Consider the following 22,941-nt stretch of genomic DNA (forward strand, 5'->3'; position numbering starts at 1 on the left):
GGACAGTAGTTGGCTGCAAATGCAGGGGAGGCCACAATTAAAGCCTTTAAGGCAATTAGAGTCTAGAAATCTTGAAGAAAGAGCTGCACAACTTGTCCCAACTTGTAAGGTAAACCTGTCATGTTTTTAAAACCTTTATCATTTTACTGACACAGATAATGCCCATTGCCTGATGCTAGCAGGAAATGTATTTTCATTTAAACTTCTAAAGCTTGATGATTTCATGGACATCAAAGGAAAGTCAAGCTATTTTAGCAAGGGCCCCATGTGACACCTCAGAATAGAAGAGGTATTTCATGTCTCTTGAGGCCTTGTAGTATGTTGCACTTAGGATGTGTTAATTGCATTTAAAATGAAAGTGTCCACATGTTCAAGCAGTAAAACACATGCTAAGTGCCAATGTATCATAGCAGAGTTAGTACTTTTCACAGGAAGAGTATCTCCAGGTGGTGTTAAGTAACATGTTCAGCTATCATGAGACCACTCCACAGACATAATATGAGTAGGGATTACTGCATTTTGGGTTTCAGGAGATTTCAGGGGAAAGTCTGAAATTTAGCATTTTGCCTGAAGCTCTGGAAGACTGTGATTTGGCTGGAAATGGCCTGAGACTGAGGGAGGAGAGGAAGGATGGGGGAAATAAGTAACCCCACCCCAAAAAAACCCAACAAAAAAACAAAAAACTTACCTGGAGAACAGAGAAGAAAGGCAGCAGAGCCCCGGAAACATTGTGGAAGCCCCACGTGTTTCCAGGGGCAGCCTAGTATGGGACTCAGCCTATTAGATTATTCAATTCCCTGCTTTGACAGGGAGTTTAAAAGCCCTGCACAGAGCACAGCAGGTAAATACCCCTGCTCTAGGGGCTGTGGGCATAGGCATGAGGGTCAGCATTCTATAAAAGTTAGCACTTGGCAAAAGTTGTTGTTTAATAACATTTATTTATTATGGTTTCATCAAGAAGTGTAAGTAGCGAGCTTTACTTAGAAGCTGTTTAATATGTGGTGAACTCTACTTTCTTAAAACAGCTAAAGAACAACCTCTGTGCTGCTGTTTGATAGTAATCGGCCCTGTGGTAGGCTCCTTCAGCTAATCAGAGGCATGAGAAGGCCTGCCCTTGGCTGAAATTGGCACTAGCAACCCTGCAGGGAGCCCGCTTCCCCCCACCCCTTCCCCCAGAACCTGAATTACAGTGGTCCCTAAATATGAGTGGTGCTCACCAGCTCCTGTGCAGACCTGGTGCCAGGCTTGAGACTGAAAAACAGCTATTTGTCAACTGCACAGCCTGCTACAGACCCGTCCAGATTGTAATAAGCATTTCCATTCAATTGCATAGAAGTTGTAACTTGTAGTATTACAAGTACTTGTAGTATTACTACTAACTACAAAAACACGTGTTAAATGTCCCATACAACAAGGCCTTTGGAATTTTGCAATGATTTCAAACCAAACGTGAATTGTTGTGTCTGGCAGACTGAGGGAGTTTCTAAAAGCAGGCCGTTCTGCAATTATATTGTCAGAAAATGCTAATATGAGCCCAGATTCTCTTGAGGTGGAGCATGGTGAAATTCTGAAGAAAAGTGTGTGGAAGAGATCCCACATCATAATAGCCAAAATGAGGACTTCAGTGGTTTGCAAATCATTTTAATCTGCACATCAAAGAGCAACTCACAAAGACACTGTCATGGATCCTAAGGAACAGACTTTTACCTTCAGCTTCCCCTGTGCAAACATGCATTTCTTTTTGTCTCAGACCAACACAGTTACCAAATACATCCCTTTAAAGTAGCTTGATATTTTGCAAACTACCAGTTGTTCCCATTACATCAGCTGTGGCAGCTGAAACATGCTCAGCCACACACCCTACTCTAGGTTATGGGGGAAGCAGGCTGAAGTGGACGCCCTGTTGTGGCTCTGGATCACGTAAGTTTTTTAGGAAGCTGCCAGCATAGTACAAGTTGCTCCAGTTTATCGGAGGAATTAACCATGCCTTCCTAAAATCATGTTTTCTGAAGTAACTTACCCATCTTGATGTAAAGTATGGCAGCTCAAAGTGGGCATATTCACTGCCGTTGCACTGCTATATTCTACTTGTGCCATGTTAGAAAATAGACTGAGTTATCTAACGAGTCCTGTGCTTTTTGCAGTTTGTGCTCTTCCAATTGTGTTTTGTCCAGTCTTGCTGACAGCTGATCTTCTCTTGCACATGATTAGACAGACAGTTTTTTACTTCTCTCAGAGTGAAGCAATGCTAAGAGATATCCCTTATCAATTTCTGTATGTTTAAGGGAACCCATATTTAGCCAGTAAGCACAAGGTTTCCAAGATTTTCGTGTGGGTCAGGATTACTAAATGCTTTGCAGTTTTTAAAAAAAACAACTATGTTAATCTTTTGTGATGTATTTTGAATGTGTGCTGTATGTCCTTGGGCACTCACTGGATTAAAAGGGTCCATTATATAGTGGTGGCTATTACCCTTTGGGGCTATGCAGTGTTACCTAGTGATGCTGACAAATAGTCAGTGCTGTTGTTCTCAGAGTGAACAATAGGGAGCATTTTACAAGGTGAGGTTCCAAAATCAAAGGTTTACACAGACATTCTTTAGAAATACTTCAAATTTTACTCTTCTTTGAAGTGCTTCAAATTTGAAACAAGTCAGCATTGTGCAGATGTACAGGTTCCTCCCTCCTGAAGCACTTCAAAATGGCTGGGAAGCTATGTTGTGGTGAGACTCCAGCTAGGGGGATGGAGAGCAGAAGTCCTAGTATCCCTTTTGGGCCCAAGTCTCTAGAGCAGTGGTTCTCCACCTTTTTAGATTCAAGGCACCTTCTGCAGAAGCAAGCAGAGGGAGTCCCTTCTTTCTTCCATGTAAGTAAACAAGCCCCCCCCCCCACTTTTGCATTGATGCATGAAGCTCAGGGCCATCTCTCACCCACTGGAAAGTCCAGGGCAGGAGCAGCACTTAGTGTATCCTGGGTGTGTCTACATAGGGTACTTTACTGTGCATTAGACTAATCTAATGCACAGTAAAGCATCAGTGTCTACATGCGTGCAGGACTTGCTGTGGAGTAAATTTGGCTAATGTGCTATTTGCTAGTACCAATAAATACAGGTACCAGATTAATGGTGCATTAGGTACTATGTAGTAGTGCACATGTGGATACTGACCAGGAGCAAATTGACCCTGGTCATCCTAGCCAGCAGGGGGCCACAGGGAGTGGGGAAAGCTGTCCTGGCTCTGCAGGATGCTGCCTGCCAGCCACATGGGAATCAGGAAGGTCCTGATACATGTGGGCAAGAGAGCCATCCCTGTTCAACAGGGATCCGGCTGTTGTGAGGGGGCAGAGCAGGGCAGGAGCAGCCCTGGGCTGGGCTGCTTCTGTCAGGTGCAATTTGCTCTCAACAGGTGTACAAGTGTAGATGTGCACCTCATAGAGCTTTAATGAGCCTGAATGTTCTGTGATGAAAATTCAGGTGCGTTAACTGCACATGTAAACGCGCCCCCTGTGAACCATGGTGGTGTTGCCAGTCTCAGGCAGGCCAACAGCAACAGCTTCATGACAGATTCTCATGTTATGCCAGGCTGCAGCAGGGCACCCCCTCCTAATGGAGCTACTTCTCAGTCTGATTCCACATGACATCTAGAAACAAAGGCATGTCAAGGGAGTTCCACCTGGCAGTGATGGCAGGGTGGAACTCTTAAAAGGAGCTCACAGCACTTGCATTGAGAATCACTGTTCTAGACATTCCTGAGGATGGCTACAGGCAAAGGGCAGAGCTCAGTGGCTGTTTGCGTCCCCAGCTTGTGTTTATTACTCCTCTGCAGGCCAAGTCAGTTTAACCTCTGGAGGGCTGGTCAGTTACAGGAACAGTAAAGTCACTTCAGGGACCTGGGAATGGATACCTCGGACCTCCTTGCCCCGCAGTCCATGGCTGAGCAGCACTAGGTGGTTTTGTCTTTCCTGTCTTGCTTGACGTGGAGAGTTATCATCACTTACCTAGACACATTTTGAGTCTTTTTCCAGCTTATCTGCCAGCTGGCAGGCAAGAGCAGGTACCGCAAGTAGCATGAGCAAAAGATTGGGCAGGTAGCAAAGGGAGATGACTAGAAAGTAGAGCAGCAGATTGGTCAGGGGAGGGGGACCACACCATCAATTCTTCCACCCAGGCCCTGGCTTGGTGCTGTGTATACTGCGGCTTTCAAGTTCATTCCAGTGTCAGCCGGGTGGGGGAGTGCCTGCAATGTGAGCTGTGCCTTCTGGTGGTGTCCCTCAGGGAAAAGGTAAGAGAGCTACAGGAGGAGGTCGCAAGGCTCTGAAGCATCCCCTGCAATGGGGACGTCATCAATTACATCCTGAAGAAAACCTCTAGGGCTGTGGAGGAAGGACTGCCAGAGGTGGTGCTAGGAAAGGAAGAGGGCATGGACTCCCAGGAAGGTTGGAAGCTTGTGACCTCTGGCAGCAAGAAAAAGTAGTCATCCCCACCTGCAGTGGTTTGTTTGGAAAATAGATATGGAGTGCTAGCAACAGAGGAGGAGGAGCGCATTCCATCGATTGAAGAGGCCAGGCCAGGAATCCCCAAGGTGAGAGAGGATTGAGACCACTGCCACTAAGAGGAAGTTACAGGTAATGATGGTGGTTAGCTATTCCTTTCTGAAGGGGATGGAGGGAGCCATCTCACGGCCTGACCTGTTGTCCTGGGAGGTCTGCTACTTGTCTGGAACCCAAATCTGAGATGTCATAGAAGGATTACCGGATTCTCTGACTACTACCTCATGCTGCTCATCCATGTGTAGCTACCAATGATACTGCCAGGTGAGATCCTGGTGGTGGCGAGTGGCAACCACCAATCACAGACTGCCTGCAGACACCACCATGGGTATGTAGGGTGTGGGGGAGAGTGTGTTGGGGGTGGATATGTGTGTGGGGGGATGTATGTGGTTGCGGGGTGTAAGTGTGTACGTGGGGTGAGGGAGCATGTGGATGTGGGTGGGTATGGGGTTTGTGGGGGGCTGTGTTGGGGAGGGTGGCTGGAGTGGGTTGTGGCATGTGTGTAAGGGGAAGGTGGCTGGGTGTGTGGGGGGATGTAGGGTGTGCATGTATGGCACTGCAAGGCGGGGTGTGGGTACATGTGTATGATGGGGTGTGCATGTGGGACTCACCCTTTGAACATACACACACACACCCGTCCTCATTGCCCACAGCCCCCACCACAGGTGGCAGAGTCCCTGCCAGCGCTGCTGCCAGTCCAGGCTCTATGCTTCTGCCACTCCTGGCCTCAAGACACTGGTGTGGGCCCTGTGCTTCTGCCTGCCCACTCTGAGAACAAAGTATATAGGCTGTGTTAGCAACTCTACCATAACATCTGATGAAATATTGTGTTTTCTAACATACAACATACCTTTAAAAAAAAAAACCAGCTGCTGGAAATGGCATGTGCATTATATGCAAGGAAGTACAGTAGTAGCAGTTTCTGCTGTTTAACCAGGTGAAAGCGAAAGTAAAGTCTGCCCATAATCCACAGGGAGCAGAACAGGCTTCCTAGCTGCTTCTATTCAGTTGATTGCTACAAGAAAAGATCTTTTTTTTCCCTTCATTCTTTTTCTCAAAAAGTGAATATTTTAGTTCTGGCCATGTCGTATACAAGAAAATATGTTACATTGTACTCTGAACAAGTTAGTCTATAAGGTACCCTGTTCTGCTTTCTGGGAAGCAAGGACGCTGAATGGACTTGGGTTTCATGGTGGATGAGCTGAACATGAGCTTCTATTGCCACACTGTGGTCAAAAGAGTTAATGCAGTCCTTTGAGGTATAAACAGTGGGAGAAAGGTTGATAGTATCACAAGATTGGAAAACATGACATACAGTGAAAGACTCAAGGTGCATGAAATGTAGTTACTAAATAAGAGGTTATAGGCTGCTGGATCACAGACTAAATACATACCAGGAACACAGAAATATGATAGTTAGTTCTCTGGTCTAGTTCTGGTTATATCTTTGAATACAAATAGCTGAAAGTTAAAGCTAGGCAAATTCAATATAAGGGGTGACACACTATTACTGTTGGTGGTCTAGGTTTTATTGTCTTTGGTAATGTCGGGCAGGGTGACCAAGATACAGCCTGTGGGTTGGATCCAGCCCATGGTGCTGTGTCATCTGGCCTGCAGGTTTCCCCATCAAATTCCATGTAATACTGCCACCATCAAATTCCAGTCCCTTGGGCCAGATGATGCAGTTCCATTCTCCGGATCCAGCCCACAGACCAACCCCTTGCTATTCAGAGCTGGATCATTTGGACATCACTGGTTTCTAGGCCAGCGGCCTCCAGGCTGAATTTGGCCTCTCAAGAGTTTGGATCAGGCCCATGGAGCCATGGCTTTGACAACAAGGGACTCTAACTGCTCCGTGCTGCAGCCAACTGCCTGGAGTTCTTCCTGCATTGTGCTGTAGTCAGCTGCCTGGGGCTTCAGTGGCAGGGGGCTTGGCCTGTGCTGTGTCACAACACTGACTGGTGGGAGGGGGCTTTCACTGCACCATCTTGCAGCTGAGTGGAAGGGAGAAGTGGCTGCAGCGAATGTGTCCTAATGCTTGCCCATCTCTGACTCAAGCTGCCTTCCACCCTTACCTCCAGAAAACATTGTTGATCCCTGATTTAGTCCATTAGATAATCAAAACGAAATGGAATTTCACCCTTAGATGTAACATTTGTAGCGGGTTAAATTGTCACAGGGTTTGAAGCAGTTCCAAAATGTAGGGCTTCAGACAGACAGGCAAACCACTTCCAAGCATTACTCAGCAAGTGGCAGAATGGAGTCCTGATGCTTCACTGGCAGGTGAGAGCATATATCCCAATATGCCTTGAAGTGGCCCAGTCTTTGGAGGTTCCCAAGAACAAGTAGGATAACTAGGGCAGGGTGACTAGTTGTGGCAGCTGCCCCGGGTGCTGACTTGGGGGCAAGGGATTGTGGGGGGAGTTGGGAGGGGATCAAAATGTTTTTCTTTAACAAATATACCCTTATTAAATAAACCAAAGCTCAAAGTAAAATTCTGTATAAACCAGCAGTATTAAATAACACCCCCCAATAAGCCCTTCATTAACCAAATCAAAACAAATCTATAATGTGCTTATGAAGGAAGAAGTGAGAGACTATTATTGAGGCCTGTGCTGTACCCTATTCACAGAGTGCTCAAGGGAGATGGGGTGCCCTTTGGTATGGAGTGCCATGGACCATGACTGTATGCACGTTGGATGGGTGGAAGGCATTGCACTAACCTTACCTAGACCCTTCCTTTTCTCAGCATTTTGATAAGGAGCTTGGAGGGGGTCGGGGATGTTGCACCCACTGAGTGCCTCTGTCCTCTGTGAAGGACAGGGTCCTGGTACTGGTGCCAAGCTGGGATATAAATAGAAGTGTACTGAACTTGAGGAAGTGGCTGACTGGTATTCTGGGAAGATCCTGGTGCTAGCTAGCATTTTTATGGGCTGAGTGTGGCAGGCCTCTGTCTAAGAAGACCTGGCAGTCCTGCCCCTCCCTGCAGATTGCCCAGTGGCCCCAAACCATGTCTTAATTACCCTGATTAAGCCCAGGGAAGCCATTAATCCATGCTTAATAACGTGTGGATTAATGGTTTCTCCCGCCTTAATCAGGGTAATTAAACTGTAGTTTCAGGCCACCCCCAGCTACACAAGCAGCTGCACCTGGGTCCTGGGCTGGCTGTGGCAGGCAGCCAGGAGGCTGCACTAGGGTCCATGGAGCCTTGGCCTGACTCATTTCTGGCAGCGGATGCACGTGTGCAACAAGCCAGGCCAGGGCTCCACAGACCCCCATGTAGCCTCCCCACTGCCTGCCACAGTGCAGCCTCCTGGCAGCCTCCTGGCTGCCTGGGCTGGGACCCTAGTGCAGCTGCTTGTGCAGCATTCTTGCCTCTTGCTGCGAACAGCTGCACCCCATTTCTTCCCACCTCTTTCCTCCACCCCGCTTTTCCTCTCCACCTCTATCCCCGGGACTCCCAGGAAAGAGACTGGGGAGTAGCTGAATGGGTTTAGCAGAGTGACTACAGCTACCAGTGATTGTGGCTGGGGGTCAGGGACTAGTGTCCATGACCTAAATGCTGTCCTGGGGATGGCTGCTACAGATAGCTACCTCTGTGGTATCCAAATGAGTTAGGCTGCCTGGCAAAGCCATACTCCCACTGCTGCCAACTGTGTGGTGTGTGGAGGGATAGTTGTGGGGTAGCTGTCCCTGTAAACACTCTGCTCAGATGTGGCACCTGAAAGATGGTACAGTGCCTTGCCTGGGTGATGCCACTACTGACTAGGTCTGTGCACTGGGCTTGGTAGGACTTCATCCATTCCCTCTGTTCTACAGCTTGAACAATCTCCCCTCATCAGAAGCAGGAGCCATTCATTTCCAAGAGAGGCAGGCAGTCCTGCCATGTACTCACTCCTCTCACTGGAGGACATGGTCCACCTGAATCCTGAAAGGGGCAAGCTCACTATGAAGGATCCATGAAAAGAAGAGTCCTGCTATGACTTCCTAGCAGACAGACTGCTTGAGAATATGCTGTCAGTTCCATTTGTGACTGAGTGGGTCATGATGAAAACAACCTTGACCTTGCTGTCACCTAGTGCATAGGTTGGACAGCCCCTACAACGACACATTGGCAGAATGCTTGGCTCAAAATGTATGGCTTGTCAACACTGCAAACATCTACCCTTTCATTCTTTTCCATGATGACTAGACACACGCTTACCTGGGATTTTGATTCTAGGACTCACCAAGACCTTTCCCATCACTGCCATCCACAAACCCTAGACTCACTGGCAACATGGAACTGGAAGTTGGTGCTGGGTCTGAGTTCAGAAAGAAGCTGTGGCTTGGACCATGTAACTGAGAGTACTTCACACACATGTGGTTGCCTAAAAACACACTCCACTGTACTTAAGGTCTGTCTTGGTCAGAAAAGACCCACAGGACTGGGGGTAGGAGGTGCTAGATGTGGGGGTCGGCTGCACTGAATCAGCTTCCTCAGCTTTTGCTACTCCTTAATCTCTCCCTGCCAGCCTCCCTCATAAATTCCCTCCTTCCCACCCACCTACCAATATGTAAAAATAAAAGGCCTAATCTTTCCTTATAAATTGTTTGTATTTGAGTGGGGCACAAGGCAGGTGCTAGCAGGGGAAGCAAGGTGGAATGAGGTGAGGAAGCCAAGGGTGTGGTGTGGGGAACCAATCTTGGGTTCCCAGGTCATGATTTGCAGGCATTAAGTTGCAGTGTTTAGGATCAGTGTAGCAGGGAATCCTAGCCCTGTTACTAGAAAGCGGCCCTTTTAAGGACAGAGTTTTCAGAGCACCACCCACCACCCACCAACAGCTGACTGGGGCTGTTGCATGACTGGGAGAGAGCTCAGACCAGAGCTGTATAAGCCCTGGGTTGAGCTAGCTGGGACAGACAGCCCTGGCACTGGCAGAGTGCAGGGCTCCTGAATGGCCAGGAGACTGAAAGAAAACAGTTCTGCTGGCCAGGGGATAGGACAGAATGACCCACAGAGAAAGAGAAGCTTGGTAAGCAGACATGCTGCCTCTATTGTTTTTCTTGTTATAGCCCAGGGGCTTAGCACTTATGTTGCAGTTTAAACTGGTGGTTTGGGTTGGGACTATAAGGGGTACTTTTGGAGGTCCCATTAGTGCCCAAGGGCATGTGTAGGGGTGCCCTAAATCAAAGTGGTGGGTTTTTAAAAAACAACGCTTCAGTTTAGGGCCAAGTAAGCCCCCATGTTGTGCACACACCCATGCATATAACTGCTTCTCCGGTGGCGTGGAGGGGAGGGTGAGCTGCTAGCGGGCAGAGCGGTCCCTGAGCTATAGAGAGGGCTGATGCTTCCCTCCATGGCAGCAGCAACCCCACTCCAGGTGGCACCCGCCCGCAGGCACCCAGCTCAGGCGGTCCCAGGGCGACACTGCAGCTGCAGAGGGAAGCACCGGGCCTCTGCACAGCTCAGGCAGGCAGGCTCCAGGAAAAAAAAAAAAAAGAAAAAGAACGCCACTTTTTTTCTTGGGCTTCACTCCACGGCTGTAAGGGCAGCAAACTAACTCCTTGGAGGAGTTTTGTTTTGCTGCGCCCCAAGTCGTTTAAGGCACATTACACCACTGAATTTGCTACAGCGGCTGCAATTATTGTGCGATAGACTGCGACATGTGCAAACACCAATACCATTAAAGCAGTGCAAAAACATTTAACCCACTTGAAAGTGTTGTGCACACATACCCTCATTTCATCTACACACAGCCCAAGAGGCACACAACTGCCTTGAGCTATGCCACAGGCAGGCTCAACGCTTGAGCTTTCATTGAACCCAGAGAGGGGCGGAGTGCTGGGGCCCAGAAGCCAGGTCTAGAGCAGTATGCCAAGGCTGCAAAACCAGCCAGAGTAGAAGGGCAGAAACTGAGAAGGCTAAAGCCCCAACAAAAGGAAGAAGAAAGGTTTAGAGTGGCTTGGAGATGCTAGGACAAGGGTCTTATCCATTTTTGGAGATTTGAAATCTGTGGCACATGGGGCATGGTGTAGAGGTGGTATGGAGCTATGCAATTAGCCCTTAAGGCAGGAGCTTCATACCTCCCAGGTGTTCCTTACAGTGAGACCAGATATGGGAAGCCCTGGGGCAGCCTCCCCTTTGAGAAGCACAAGGAACATCAAGACATGGCAGGCGAGTGAAGGGGCGACTGTTCCCAAACTGAGGCAGAAAAACGGGGACTCCAGGGTGCCTCCAAAGGCTTTCCACAGCCCCAGAAATGGTACCCTGTTACAGTCAGGTTTGGGAGTTGACTGTAGTACACCAGCCCAGCCCCTGCCTTTTGCTCAGTGTCCTGCCTTAGACTTTAACTCAAGTTAATCATAGTACAAATGGAACTGTGCACCTATGCTACTGGCAGCTGGCAGTGCTGAGCATCTGTAGTGTGCTTCTTGGTGAGTGGGGCTGGGGCACTGAGAAGAGGAGGATTGCATTGTTAACACTAGTACCTGTGACAGCATCACAGCACCACTGTAGGCAGTGAGAGGGACAGCATATGAATTAATAGGCATGGTGGGGACAAGACTTTAGTGCTACAACTTGACAAATCATCGGGGCATGTAGTGCACAGATGGCTTAGGCTGCTCAAGGCTAGTCTCAATGTCAGGGATACCTCTCTGTGGACAATGGCTGGTACTTGGTTTTCAATTGGCTAACTCCCCTTTCAGCATAACCTGCTGCAGGCTTCCTTTAAACATATGCTTTATCCCCCTCATGATTGTAACACTGATGCCATCCTTTATAGTCATCCTCTCCACTTTAGCCAATAATTTCCCATGAGGCATGGTATCAAAAGCTTAGCTTGAATCTAAATAACTTAATCCTACTGCACCACCCATATCCAAGGAATCTATCAAGAGCTCCCTCCACAGTGTCAGCTAGTATCCCTTACAGTTCTGGGCCAGCAGCACCCTCAACAGGGTCGAGGTATCTCCCTCCTCCCCTTCTTAAATATTGGCACCACACTGGTCTTTTTCCAGCTTCTGGGACTTCTCCCAAGCACCACGAGTCTTGCTGAGCTCCCTTGCACAATGCACCATGGAGTAAGCTATCCTCCCCAGCCTTCAGCAATACCACCTCCCAGCCACAGATACCAGCAGCAGCTTCTGTCAGTCTCGCAGAGAATTTCTTCCCAGTTCAAGCACTACCCTGAAAAGTACTCTGTATGCCCATGCCCCCATATCCACCGAGGCTTAGTCATAGAATCTTAGAAAGAAGGGCCAGAAGGGATCTGTAAGATGATCAAATCCAGTCTTCTGCCATGGGCAGGAGGTAATCGGGCTCAAATAAGCTCAACGAGTTCCTTGTCCAGCTTCCTCTTGAACACCACCAGGGATGGTAATTGCACCACCTCTGCTGGAAGTATGTTCTGGATTCTAGCTACCTCTACGGAAAAGAAGTTTTTCCTTATGTCTAGCCTAAAATTTTCCTCGACTGGCTTGTGTCCTTTGGACCTTGCCCTCCCAAGAGGCACTTTTCTGAAAAGTTGTTCTCCCAGGTCCTAGTGTTCTCCCTTGACATATTTGTAGGCAGCTATTAAGTCTCCCCTCAGCCTTCTTTTACTCAGAGTGAACAAACCCAGATCCTGAAGTCTTTCCTCATCAGGTCTATCCCTCAGGTCCCTGATCATGCGTGTGGCCCTTTTCTGCACCCTTTCAAGCTTGTCCACATCCTTCTTGAAGTGCGATGCCCAGAACTGGGCACAGTACTTTAGCTGTGGCCCCACCAATGCTGACTAGTGGGGGAGGAGCACCTCTCTGGATTTGTTGGTGACATCTGCTGATGCATGTCAGAGTTCTATTTGCTCTATTGGCAACTTCATCACACTGGTGGCTCATATTCATCTTCTGGTCAATTATCACCCCTAGGTCCTTTTCAGATGCAGTGCCAGCTAGGGGACCACCACCCATTGTATAGATATGATAAGGGTTCTTTCTACCCAGATGAAGGACCTTGCACTTGTCCCTGTTGAACCTTATCTGATTGCATTCAGCCCATAGAACCAGCCTGTCAAGGTCATCTTGGATCTTTTTCCTGTCCTTGGATGTGCCCGCTTATCCCCACAGCTTGGTATCACCCTTAAACTTAATCATTGCACTTTTTACTCCCTCATCCAGGTCATTGATAAAGATGTTAAAGAGCATAGTTCCAAGCACTGATCTCTGGAGGACACCACTGGAGATGGCCCTCTAGGATGAGGCCACTCCATCAATTACCACTTGCTGGGATCGGCCGCTGAACCAGTTGCCAACCCACCTCACTGTAGCCTGGTCTAGGCCAGTACTTTCCAACTTAATTGAGAGGATATAATGCGAAACAGTATCAAAGGCCTTGCTGAAATCTAGGTAGATGACATCCACCTCCTGTCCCACATCCAGCTGGTTAATTACCTGGTCATAAAAGGACACCAGGTTTGTTAGACCTCCCCTCGACAAAGTCATGCTGGTTATTTCTCACTACCCCACTAGGTGCGAGCTTGTGGTTGATAGCTTCCTTGATGATTTTTTCAAAGATTTTTCCCAGGACTGAAGTCAGATTTACCAGTTTAAAGATGGGTACCATGTTAGCCCTCTTCCAATCATTTGGGACCACTCCTGAGTTCCACAACTCTTCGAACAGCCTCACCAAAGGCACCACTATGAGCTCAGCCAGTTCCTTCAGCACTCTCAGATGAAGATCACCTGGCCCAGCCAACTTGAAAATGTCCATATGATCTAAGAGTATCTGGTCCTGTTCGAGACTGATTTTATGTGGACTGCTATCATTCCCGTATTCTCTCTGCCTCTAGACAGGTGACAAGTTGTCATGTGGTTTCAGGAATACTGATGCAAAGTAAGTATTAAGGAGCTCTGCCTTTCCACAGGGGTCAACTGTGGGCTTCACCTCCGTATTCAGTAGGAGTGCCACAGTGGAGCTTGATTTTTTCCTTGCTCCCTATGTACCTATAGAAGGATTTTTTGTTGTCTTTAATTTCGGTTTCCAGCTTGACCCTGGCCGCATGAGCGTACTCTTCTTTGGATGCTGAACCATTTTTCAAATGCATGTACACTTCTGAAAAAGAAAAAAGAAGTTCCCTAATGTGTCTATTGAGCCAGGTGGGTCTCTTGGTTCCTTCCCCCCTTTTTGATCACCTGGGGATGGCCTCTTTTTGAGCAGTGAGAATAGCCTCTTTAAGGAAGCTCCATCCTTCATGAGCTCCCAGGTCATCCAATCGCCAGTTGCAAAGGGCCTTTCCAACTAGACTCCTGAGTTTACCAAAGTCTACCCATCTGAAGCCTAGGACTTCTGTTCTACTGGGAAAATTCTCAGCCTTTTGGTGTAGTGAATCTAATCAAATCATGATCACTGTCACCCAGAGCACCTCCAGTCTTTAGGTTGCCTACCACATCTTCACGTTTGGTCAGCACCAAGTTCAGAGTGGCTTTACGCCTAGTCAGCCCCTCCACAACCTGTGTCAAGAACAGGATGTCTGTAGTGGCCAAGAAGTTGGTTGATCTGCTGGAGCTGGTTGAATGGTTTTCCCAACAACTGTCAGGGTAGTTGAAATCACCCATGACAATCAAGTCTTTAGTACTGGCTGCTTTGGTCAATTCCCTGTAGAATGCCTGGTCACTCTCCTCTTCTTGGTAGGGAGGCCTATAGTAGACTCTTACCATCAGGTCCCCTTCTCTTGAGCCCCCTTGTATCTTGACCCAGAGGGTCTCAAAGGACTTCCCCCTGCCATCAAATGTAACCTGAAGGGATACTGCTCTTTCACATAGAGGGCCACCCCTCCACCCTTCTTCCCAACCCTGTCTTTCCTATAGAGCCTGTAGCCCTCGATATCTACTACCCAGTCATATGCATCATCTCACCAAGTCTCCGTCAATCCAGTGAGGTCAAATTCCTCGTTTGCCAGAAGGAGTGCCAGTTCATCATGTTTGTTCTCCATGCTTCTGGTGTTCCCATAAAGACAGCTGAGCTTACCTCTAGTCATCTCAAGTTTTCTGTCCTTCTGCAAGTGTCTCTGGTTGTTGGTAGTTATCTGGATGTCCTGTACATAAATACCCTTCTCTGGGTGCTCTTGGACAAAAGATTTATGCCCAGCAGTGGATTTATGCTCTGCAGTGGAATCTTCCCCCACTCCCCTGGGCATATGTAGTTTAAAGCCCTCCTCAGCAAGTCTGCAGTTCTCATGGAGAAGAGTTTCTTCCCTCTACCCATGAAGTGGATACCATCTCTTGCATGCAGACCAGTGCCATTGAACTGCATACCAAGGTCGAAGAATCCAAAGCCAGCATGGTAACACCAGCTCTGAAGCCTTTGATTGACTTGTTTGCATTCCTCCCTCTGACGGCCTCAGCCTCTAATGGGGAGGATTGAGGAGAAGACCACTTGTACTCCTAGTTCCTTGAGCTTCACCCCCATGGCCTTGTAATCGCTCATGATTCTCCCAGGGTTGTTTCTCACTGTGTCGTTGGTGCCTACATGGACGAGGTGGTAGTCATACCATCTTGAGAGCTTGATCATTATTCTAGGATATTCCAGTTTAAGCTTGTGTAAGCAGTTTATGTATCAGTCAGAGCTCATGTAAGACCTACACTGGTCAATACTTCAACTAAGTCTGATCAGTATATGTCCTAATGAGTGGTCATATTAATCAGTACTCCAGCAAGGCCTAATAATGTCATGTGGCATTCTGCCTAAATGGAACTAGTATAGCACACATTCATTTGTTTAAATGCACACTAAGTGCATCTTAGGGAGAATCATTAAACAGAGCGTAACTTTGAAGATAAAATGCTAATTGATCTGAGGAGTCAATAACATTTCTTGTAAAGTTTATATATACTAAAGTCTAGTGGAGTGGTAAGTAACAACAAGATAAGTTTTTATATACCGTTCCCATATTGTGTAATGCACATATCTCTATGTAACAAAAGACATAGGTTTTGTATTAAATATTGTTATCAGAGTTGCACTTTTAAATCTAGTCACAATATTATGGTTTTTTTACGTTACATAATAGGCTCTAACAATCTTTTTATATTTAGTCCCGACAGACACCAGAAGGGGAATTCCTGCCATTAGATCAATGTGAGCTGGATGTTGGATTTGGAACTGGAGCTGACCAACTGTTTTTAGTTTCTCCGTTAACAATATGTCATGAAATCAACTCAAAAAGCCCCTTTTTTTGTCTATCACAAAGATCACTGAGAAGTGAACAATTTGAGATAGTGGTCATCCTTGAGGGGATTGTTGAAACTACTGGTAAGATTTTTGACAAAGTATACAGTCTACCTATTCATTTAATTTTGATGCTTCCTTCTCTTAGTCCTAATATTTCCTTTAATTAGTTGTGAAGCAGTGTACTTAGTATTTCAAAGTTCTCCTCTCCTGGAAAACTTTGTGTTTATTTTGATCAAGATTTTTATTTGGCAAGATTGGAGTAGATTTTTGGCATGGGCTAGACTTCCATGATCATTTCATGAGGCTGCCCTCCTACTTCTGCTATGTAATAAACCTTTCAGCTCACTTCTAACCTGACATCTCAGAGACACTAGCATCAATAAAATATCAGACCAGTGTCTCTGAGACAAAAGTCCTAAAATGTATGTTTGCTTTCATCTTAATTATGCCCCACATTACCTATTATTCAAGCTATTTGGCATGATTACACAAAAAATTAGTCAAATATTAACTGTTAGATGATTCTTTTTCATGTATTTGTTAGCTGTAAAAAGGATTGATTTTATTATGTACTCTTATTAAATATTTTCTATCATATATTGATCTATGCATGCATTTTATAACATTGATATTTTTGTTTGTTTTTGTAGGCATGACATGCCAAGCTAGGACCTCCTACACAGAGGATGAAGTCCTCTGGGGCCATAGATTTCTCCCTGTAATGTCCTTAGAGGATGGCTTTTTTCGTGTAGATTACTCTCAGTTTCATGCTACATTTGAAGTCCCCACTCTGCCTTACAGTGTAAAGGAACAGGAAGAAAATTTGTCTCTACCATCCCCTTTGGATACTCCTGTTGGTAACAATAGAAGCAGAAGGGAACAGATCTTCTCGCTTGACTGCATTGATACGTTAGAAGAGAAAAACAAGCTTCCTAATAAACTTCAGAAAATTTGTTCAACAAAGGAAGACCTTCAGAAAAGAGTCCTGAGAATGAGTTCCAGCAATGTAGAGAAAGCTTGCAGCACTGGAGATCTCTTAAAAATTCAGCAAGTAAGTTCTACGCCCAGCAGTGAAGATGATGATGGAAGAATACATCTAAAGGCTTTTAAAATCAAATCCGAGAATTTGACTCAGTCTACTGGAAATCTTCAGTTCCAGCAAAAGTCTCCGGGTATGCTCACCTTGGGGTCAAGGCTAGAGGATAATCTTCCTGCCAAACTTCGGAAAATGAATTCTGATCGCCTCTCCTAAATAATAAATGCAACAAGAGCTGTTGTAAATAAACTGCATTTGTAACTTCTGGATTATTTTGGAGTACTACTGTGATAATTTGGTTTTGCCAAAAGATTCTTCATAATTAACACATTTGAAAATTAGTTGGTGTTTTTGTATAAATCTGATATGTGTAGTAGCATGGTGATTGTAAAGGGTGCTGTAGAGTTAGTTCATTTTGCCAATAGGTGTCTGTCCTAAAGATATTTGCAGTGTTCCAACAGCAGTTTGGTTTAGTCTTCCATCTTTCCAGTATTCTTTCAAAATAAATGAGAAAACAGGTCTAAAGTGTATAGAATCTCTTGATGTTTGGGCTGCTGAGTATCTTGTTAGCAAGTATGCCCTGGCCCATGTAAGTTACAGGAGCCCTCTATCTAGTCTAATTTACATCAGTGTTTAACACCCTTAAGAGACAAAGTCCAGATTATATTCCACCTAATAAACATGTATGTGAATTTAGGGTATGGATGAACATATCTGTTGAAGATTCAAATGGGAAAGGAATTCTGTTCAGGAGCATATATATGAGCTGTTACACTCTTAATTGCTACACGTGCATGAGCCTATACTATGCAAGTGTAGCAAGTCCCCTCCAACTTTAATCCTGCTTCATCCATTAGCTCATTTGTATGGGTTCAGGCTCAGACACCTATAACAATTAGCTCATATTGGATGCTTTGTGCAGGGTGCGTGCAGTGGTGGAAGCCCCCTCACCCCCCACCCCGCCACTGGATGAACAGCCCCGGGGGTCCAAGAGTCCTACAACCTGGCCCAGGGCCCCATTCACCCCTGCCCTTGCCTCTGCCCCACTCTCTTCCATCCTGTGAGGGCCTTAATCTGCCCTCCCCCAAGCCTTCCCCTTCACAGAGTAGGCTGGTTGTAGTGCTGGGCAGTAATCCACACAGTGGGGCTGTGATTCTGGCTGCTTGTCTGAGTGTGCATGCCCCCCCCCTTCCCCCCGCTGCAGCAGCCCATAGCCTGTGGCCAGGCTGCCCTGCAGCCCTACCCATTGCTCCACGTTTGAGAAGCTAAGCCCTGTTAGCCCTGGCCTTCTGTCGCCTGTGTTTACAGAAGTAATGGATTTTCAGGGACTTGAACCGTACTTAGTGTGATTATTGTTCACTTAGGCTGCTGACAGACGTGGGGGGGGGACCCAAAATCTGCTTTACCAGAAGAAGCACAGTATTAGTTCAGCCCAGCTCTACCGCATCTGTATAAATTGGGTGCTTCAGTAGGGCTTTTTGGCACTTTTATCTAATAGCTGATTCAATCAGCTATTAGATAAATGACCCCCAAAAGTCCCGTTGCACTGGGCTGAGTGTGGGGGCATGCCGAGTTTAAAGTAAAGTGCCGTTTGTTTGTTTGTTTGTTTTATATCTGTAAGTAGCCTAAGATGCTTACTAGGTGGAATCAAATCTGGCCCCAAATATATAATTGGGGATTAGCCATGCCTTTCAAGCCAGCTGCACATATTGCTATGCTCCTGGAGAATTCCCTTCCAGCGAGCTGAACTCATGCTATTGTGCTGCTCCACAGCTAGGGGGCTAGTGAGCAGGTGTCTGTGGAGGCTTCTGAGGACAGCTGAGTGGGCATGGCAGAGTCATATGGGTATTTGATCTCCTTAAGCTTCTGCTCAGTCTTTTCTGCCACTGCGGGTTCATATGCATCACCATCCCAGGGAGAGGAGAAAATCTATGAGTACTTCTCACCCTCTAGTCTCACTGACTTTGTTAATGTTCAAGGTGGAGAGGCCTCACACACTTAGCCAGGCTTTCATACCTTGTCCAACACATCTGCTAACAGGTATGCTACATACAGCATGACTACTCAAGGCTCCATGACCGTGGCACTCAAAAAGTTCCTTTCTTGCATTATACTACATGTGCTTCATGTTTGAAAGGTGCATGACTGAGGAGAAGATGGAAGATGGCCTGGAAGATGGAATATGGACTGGAAGATGGCCTTCTCTGGGACTACCTGCAGTCTGTTTACTGTCACTTCTGGGACAGGGAGATGAGCACTGAAAGGTGGGAGTGGATAGTCCTAAGGACTTGAGACAATAAACAGTGGTGGCAGAACCTCAGGATGGACAGGACCACTTTGGATTCCTGTACTGAGCTGACCCTGCCACTCCAGAAGCATGTCACCAACATGATGATGCCCATGACCATGAAGAAGCAACCATGTGGAAGTTGGACATCTTCAAAAATGTCTAATCTGTCACCAACCACTTTGACATGGGCAAGTGCATGGCTGGATCTGCTACACAGGAGGTGTGCTTTGCCATCCAGGAGTTTTTGGCAATGCATTTTTTCCACCTCACCAATCTACAGGAGGTCATAGCCAGGCTTCCCCAGATGGCTCTTTCCAATCATGACAGATGATAGCACCGACATTCCCCTCTTGTGCCCAAGGCAACATGGTTTGAGAACATTACCCACAAGGGGCTTGTTTCCATCATGCTGCAGGGTGTCATGGGCCAGTAGGGACAGTTACTTACATGCCCACCAGGTGGTTTGACAAGGTCTGTGACACCAGGATCTTCAGAAACTCTGCTCTGGTGCCCTTGTTGCAGGAAACATTTGACCATGAGCAGAGAACTAAGAGTGACTACCCCTGCTGCTTGGGACCCAGCATGCCTGTTTCTCAGCCCTCTACCAGACATGTGGATGCTTGGAAGGAGCTCTTCAACAATTAGCTCAACAGCTGCCAGATGATTTTGGACTGTGTCCTTCGGCATTTCAAGGCACAGTGGGTGGCACTAGAAGTGCACCTAGACACTAGCCAGTGTTACCTGCCCCTGATGGTCATTTTGGCCTGTGTGCTCCACAACACATGTGAGGCTAGGAGCAAACCTTTCCTGAAGGCTTGGGCAGTGCAGGCCTAGAAGCTCATCAGCCAGTATCAGTCCACAACAACGAAGCCCCTCAAGCACCATACATATAAGGACAGTCCTGTACAGGAGGCCCTGGTAACAAATCCCGGCAGTACCAGGGTGGGCATGGCAGAAGCACCACACTGTACAGCCCAAAGAAATTCAGAAGGAAACTCACTTGTTTGAAAACAACAACAACAAAACTACGTTGTTGTTGTTGTTACTATTGTTGTTGTTAATGCATTCGTATTGTCATATCAAAAACATATCTATAAAAAACAATAAAAAGCACGTTTGGGGCACAAGCTGTGATCATCTACATAAATGTTTCAGTGGTTTCTATCAAAGTAACTGCCCATTAAGTCTTTCTTAGAAAGAAGACAACTATGTTTCATGCTGTCTTCAATTTTTAATCGGCTTATATCTCCACATTGCAGTATGCCTGTGATGCTTTTCTTTTATAGTCCTTGTGTTAGATAGTTGTAACATGGCAACCATGTGGCATAAAAGTCCTCATGTATGTCCTTTAGCAAAACAGATAGTTTTTTTCATGGTGAATATGTACCATATTCTTTTCTGTCCATTCTCTCTTGTTGGGTGGGGTTGCCTGTTTCCATGCTTTATCATGTTGACAGCTGCTGAGATAAGGTAGGTGCATAGTGATCTGCAGTGATTCATGGCTGAAAGACTGGGAAATATCCCAAGGAGGAAAAGTTTGGGGTGAAAGAGGAAGCAATAAGCCAGTTATTTTGTAAATTTTTTTTTCTTACAGACATCTGGAAACCCTGTATAAAGGAACAATTCCACCACATATGCATGAAGGTAACTTTTTGCATATATCTCGGCCAATACAGCTTAGAGCAGGGGTGGCAAAGTGTGGACTGCAGGCCAGATTCATCCCACCAGCTGATTGGATCGGACTCACAAGCAGACACCCATTAATTTTATATGGCTGTACTTGCTGTGCTCAGTTTGGGACCAAGTCCCACCTGCTCCTACCTGGGGCAGCGTGTGCTGCGCTCCCAGCCTCCCCAGTGGGCCTCAGCCCCTGCCAGCAGGCCCAGCTTTCAAGGCAAAGCTGCTGCTACCACTGCTGCAACTTCCCAGGAAACTACTGGGCTCCCATGGCCTCCAGTGACTCCTCATCCTGTCCCTGCTGCAGTGCTCTGGGCAGCAGGTAGGGAGGGGTAGCTGCAGCACTGAGCGGGGTGGGGCAAGAGGCTCGCTTTGGTTCTGCTTGTGCTTGGCTGGGCATGGGAACATATGGAAGGGGGGCAGGGTGTGAAGAAGTTTGGCTGCTCACAAAACCCTACTGGGAAAGCATGGGACAGGCAGGTGGGGTGGGAGCAGCAGCAGCAGGAGCCCGTTTGGACTTGGTTGCAGCCCTGCCAGGAAGGCACAGGACAGGCAGCTGGGGTGGAAGCAGCAGGAGCTAGTGTGGGCACTTGCTTCCTACCAATTCTCATCACTTTTATCCAATTCCTGACAGTTTCTACACCATCTCTGGGGCTGACAATCCACATTAAACTATGGATTCCCCAGGGAAGGGATTAGCTGGGGGAGATGGTCTCAGGATGGGCAGAAAAGAAAGCAAGGGGGAGGGGAAATCTCCCCCCCTCCCCCCCCCCAGTGTCTCACCTACTGACCACCTCAATTTCCATTTTAACTGACTGGCTTTCCTGCATATCTACTGGTCTCTGGCTACTTTACCACTCCATCCAGGAAGAGCACAGACCATCTACAGATGCTTCCTCAGCCTGATGAAGGGAGTTTGTGACTGAAAGCTTGCTAAGAAGAATTTTTCCATTTGAGTTGGTCTAATAAAAGTTATTGGATTTACCCAAAGAACCTTGTCTGCCTATGTCCTTAGATCAACACAGCTACAACCTACACCCTCATAGCCACTACACACTAGTTAGGTCCCCAGCAGTATGGGTGCACAGCATGAGGGTTAAGTAGGGCTGGCCGAAACACAAGGAAACTGGGTGGAATTAGGATTGTGCTCAGAGCCTGCCTATAATATGGCAAAAATGGCTAGGGGAAGGTTTGAGCAAAAGCAGAGGAGAACGGAGGGAATTATTCTGGGCATGAAATTGTGGACAAAGGAGATGCTATTTGGGGCTATGGTAAGTATCCTGATCTTGCTGGGGAGGGAAGGGGAGGGGGAGAGGGAGAACACAAAGAAGCAGCTTGGTGAATAATGTATGGTGAATTAGCAGTTAAGAATATCTGGAAGGCTATTTCTAAGTAGGAAAGAAGTGTTCAAGAATAGAACTATTTCCAGGAGTTACAGAAACCTTGGAACATTGCTTTTTTTACCTTTGGGAACAGATGGCTTAGAACAGGGATGGCCAGGCCATACTATCTGGCCAGCAGGGCCCTAAAAAATTTAGAAAAGTAATTATTATCTGCCTCTGACTGCCTGTCAAAGATGACAAGGTACCAGGAGCAGTAGGACCCAGGGGGAGCTGGCAGCAGGACCCAGCAGTTGCAGCAGCAAGGCCTGCTCTGCCCCGCCCCGCCCCACCCCACCCCCAAAACCCAAATTGGAAGCCTCTGCCTAGCAGAAGCTTCTGGCCTGGTGACTGGGGGCTGTTCCCTGTCTCCCTCCACTGGAGAGGGAAATTCAGCTAAGAACATGGAGGAGGCAGGCAGGGGAGGATCCTTAGGGCCAGTCTGGGCTGAGCTGACTCCTCCTGAGTCCTGTGGTCCTGGCCATGCAGCTGGGAACTACATGGTGCCAAAGTGGCTGGCAGGGGAGTGGGGAGAAGTGGCAGCGGGGGGCAGAAAAGTGGGGAAATGGCAGCAGTAGCTGGGGGGGTGAGTAGCAATGAGCACACAAGTGGGTGTGAATGTGATGACAGCTGGGCAGGAGTGTAGAGCCCATGCTGGTGTCCTGGGGCCAGGAGTGGCAGGAGGGTGTGGCCTAGGATGGCAGGGGCTCAAATGGAACCAGACCTTTCAAATGGAATGGCTCTCTCCTTTCCCTGATGGTGCAGCCCAGCCTGGCTCCATAGAGCCCCTGCCAGTGTGGGCCCTGCTCTTCTGCTGACCC

The 22,941-nt window shown here is 47.3% G+C and overlaps 1 protein-coding gene across 1 annotated transcript in view; it reads left to right on the forward strand.

The window, feature by feature from the left end:
• The window catches only part of LOC149866752 (G protein-activated inward rectifier potassium channel 1-like), a 41,562-nt gene extending 19,713 nt beyond the window's left edge, over positions 1–21,849 (forward strand). Inside the window, exons 2-3 of the mRNA XM_090044104.1 lie at positions 15,603–15,819; positions 16,389–21,849. Coding sequence (XP_089900230.1) covers positions 15,603–15,819; positions 16,389–16,990 — 819 coding nt within the window. The 3' untranslated portion in view covers positions 16,991–21,849. The remainder of the gene's footprint in view (positions 1–15,602; positions 15,820–16,388) is intronic.
• The last annotated feature ends 1,092 nt before the right edge of the window (positions 21,850–22,941 follow it).

This window comes from Crocodylus siamensis, chromosome 4 (genome assembly GCF_052110815.1).
Source record: "Crocodylus siamensis isolate JL-2025a chromosome 4, ASM5211081v1, whole genome shotgun sequence".
NCBI lineage: Eukaryota > Metazoa > Chordata > Crocodylia > Crocodylidae > Crocodylus > Crocodylus siamensis.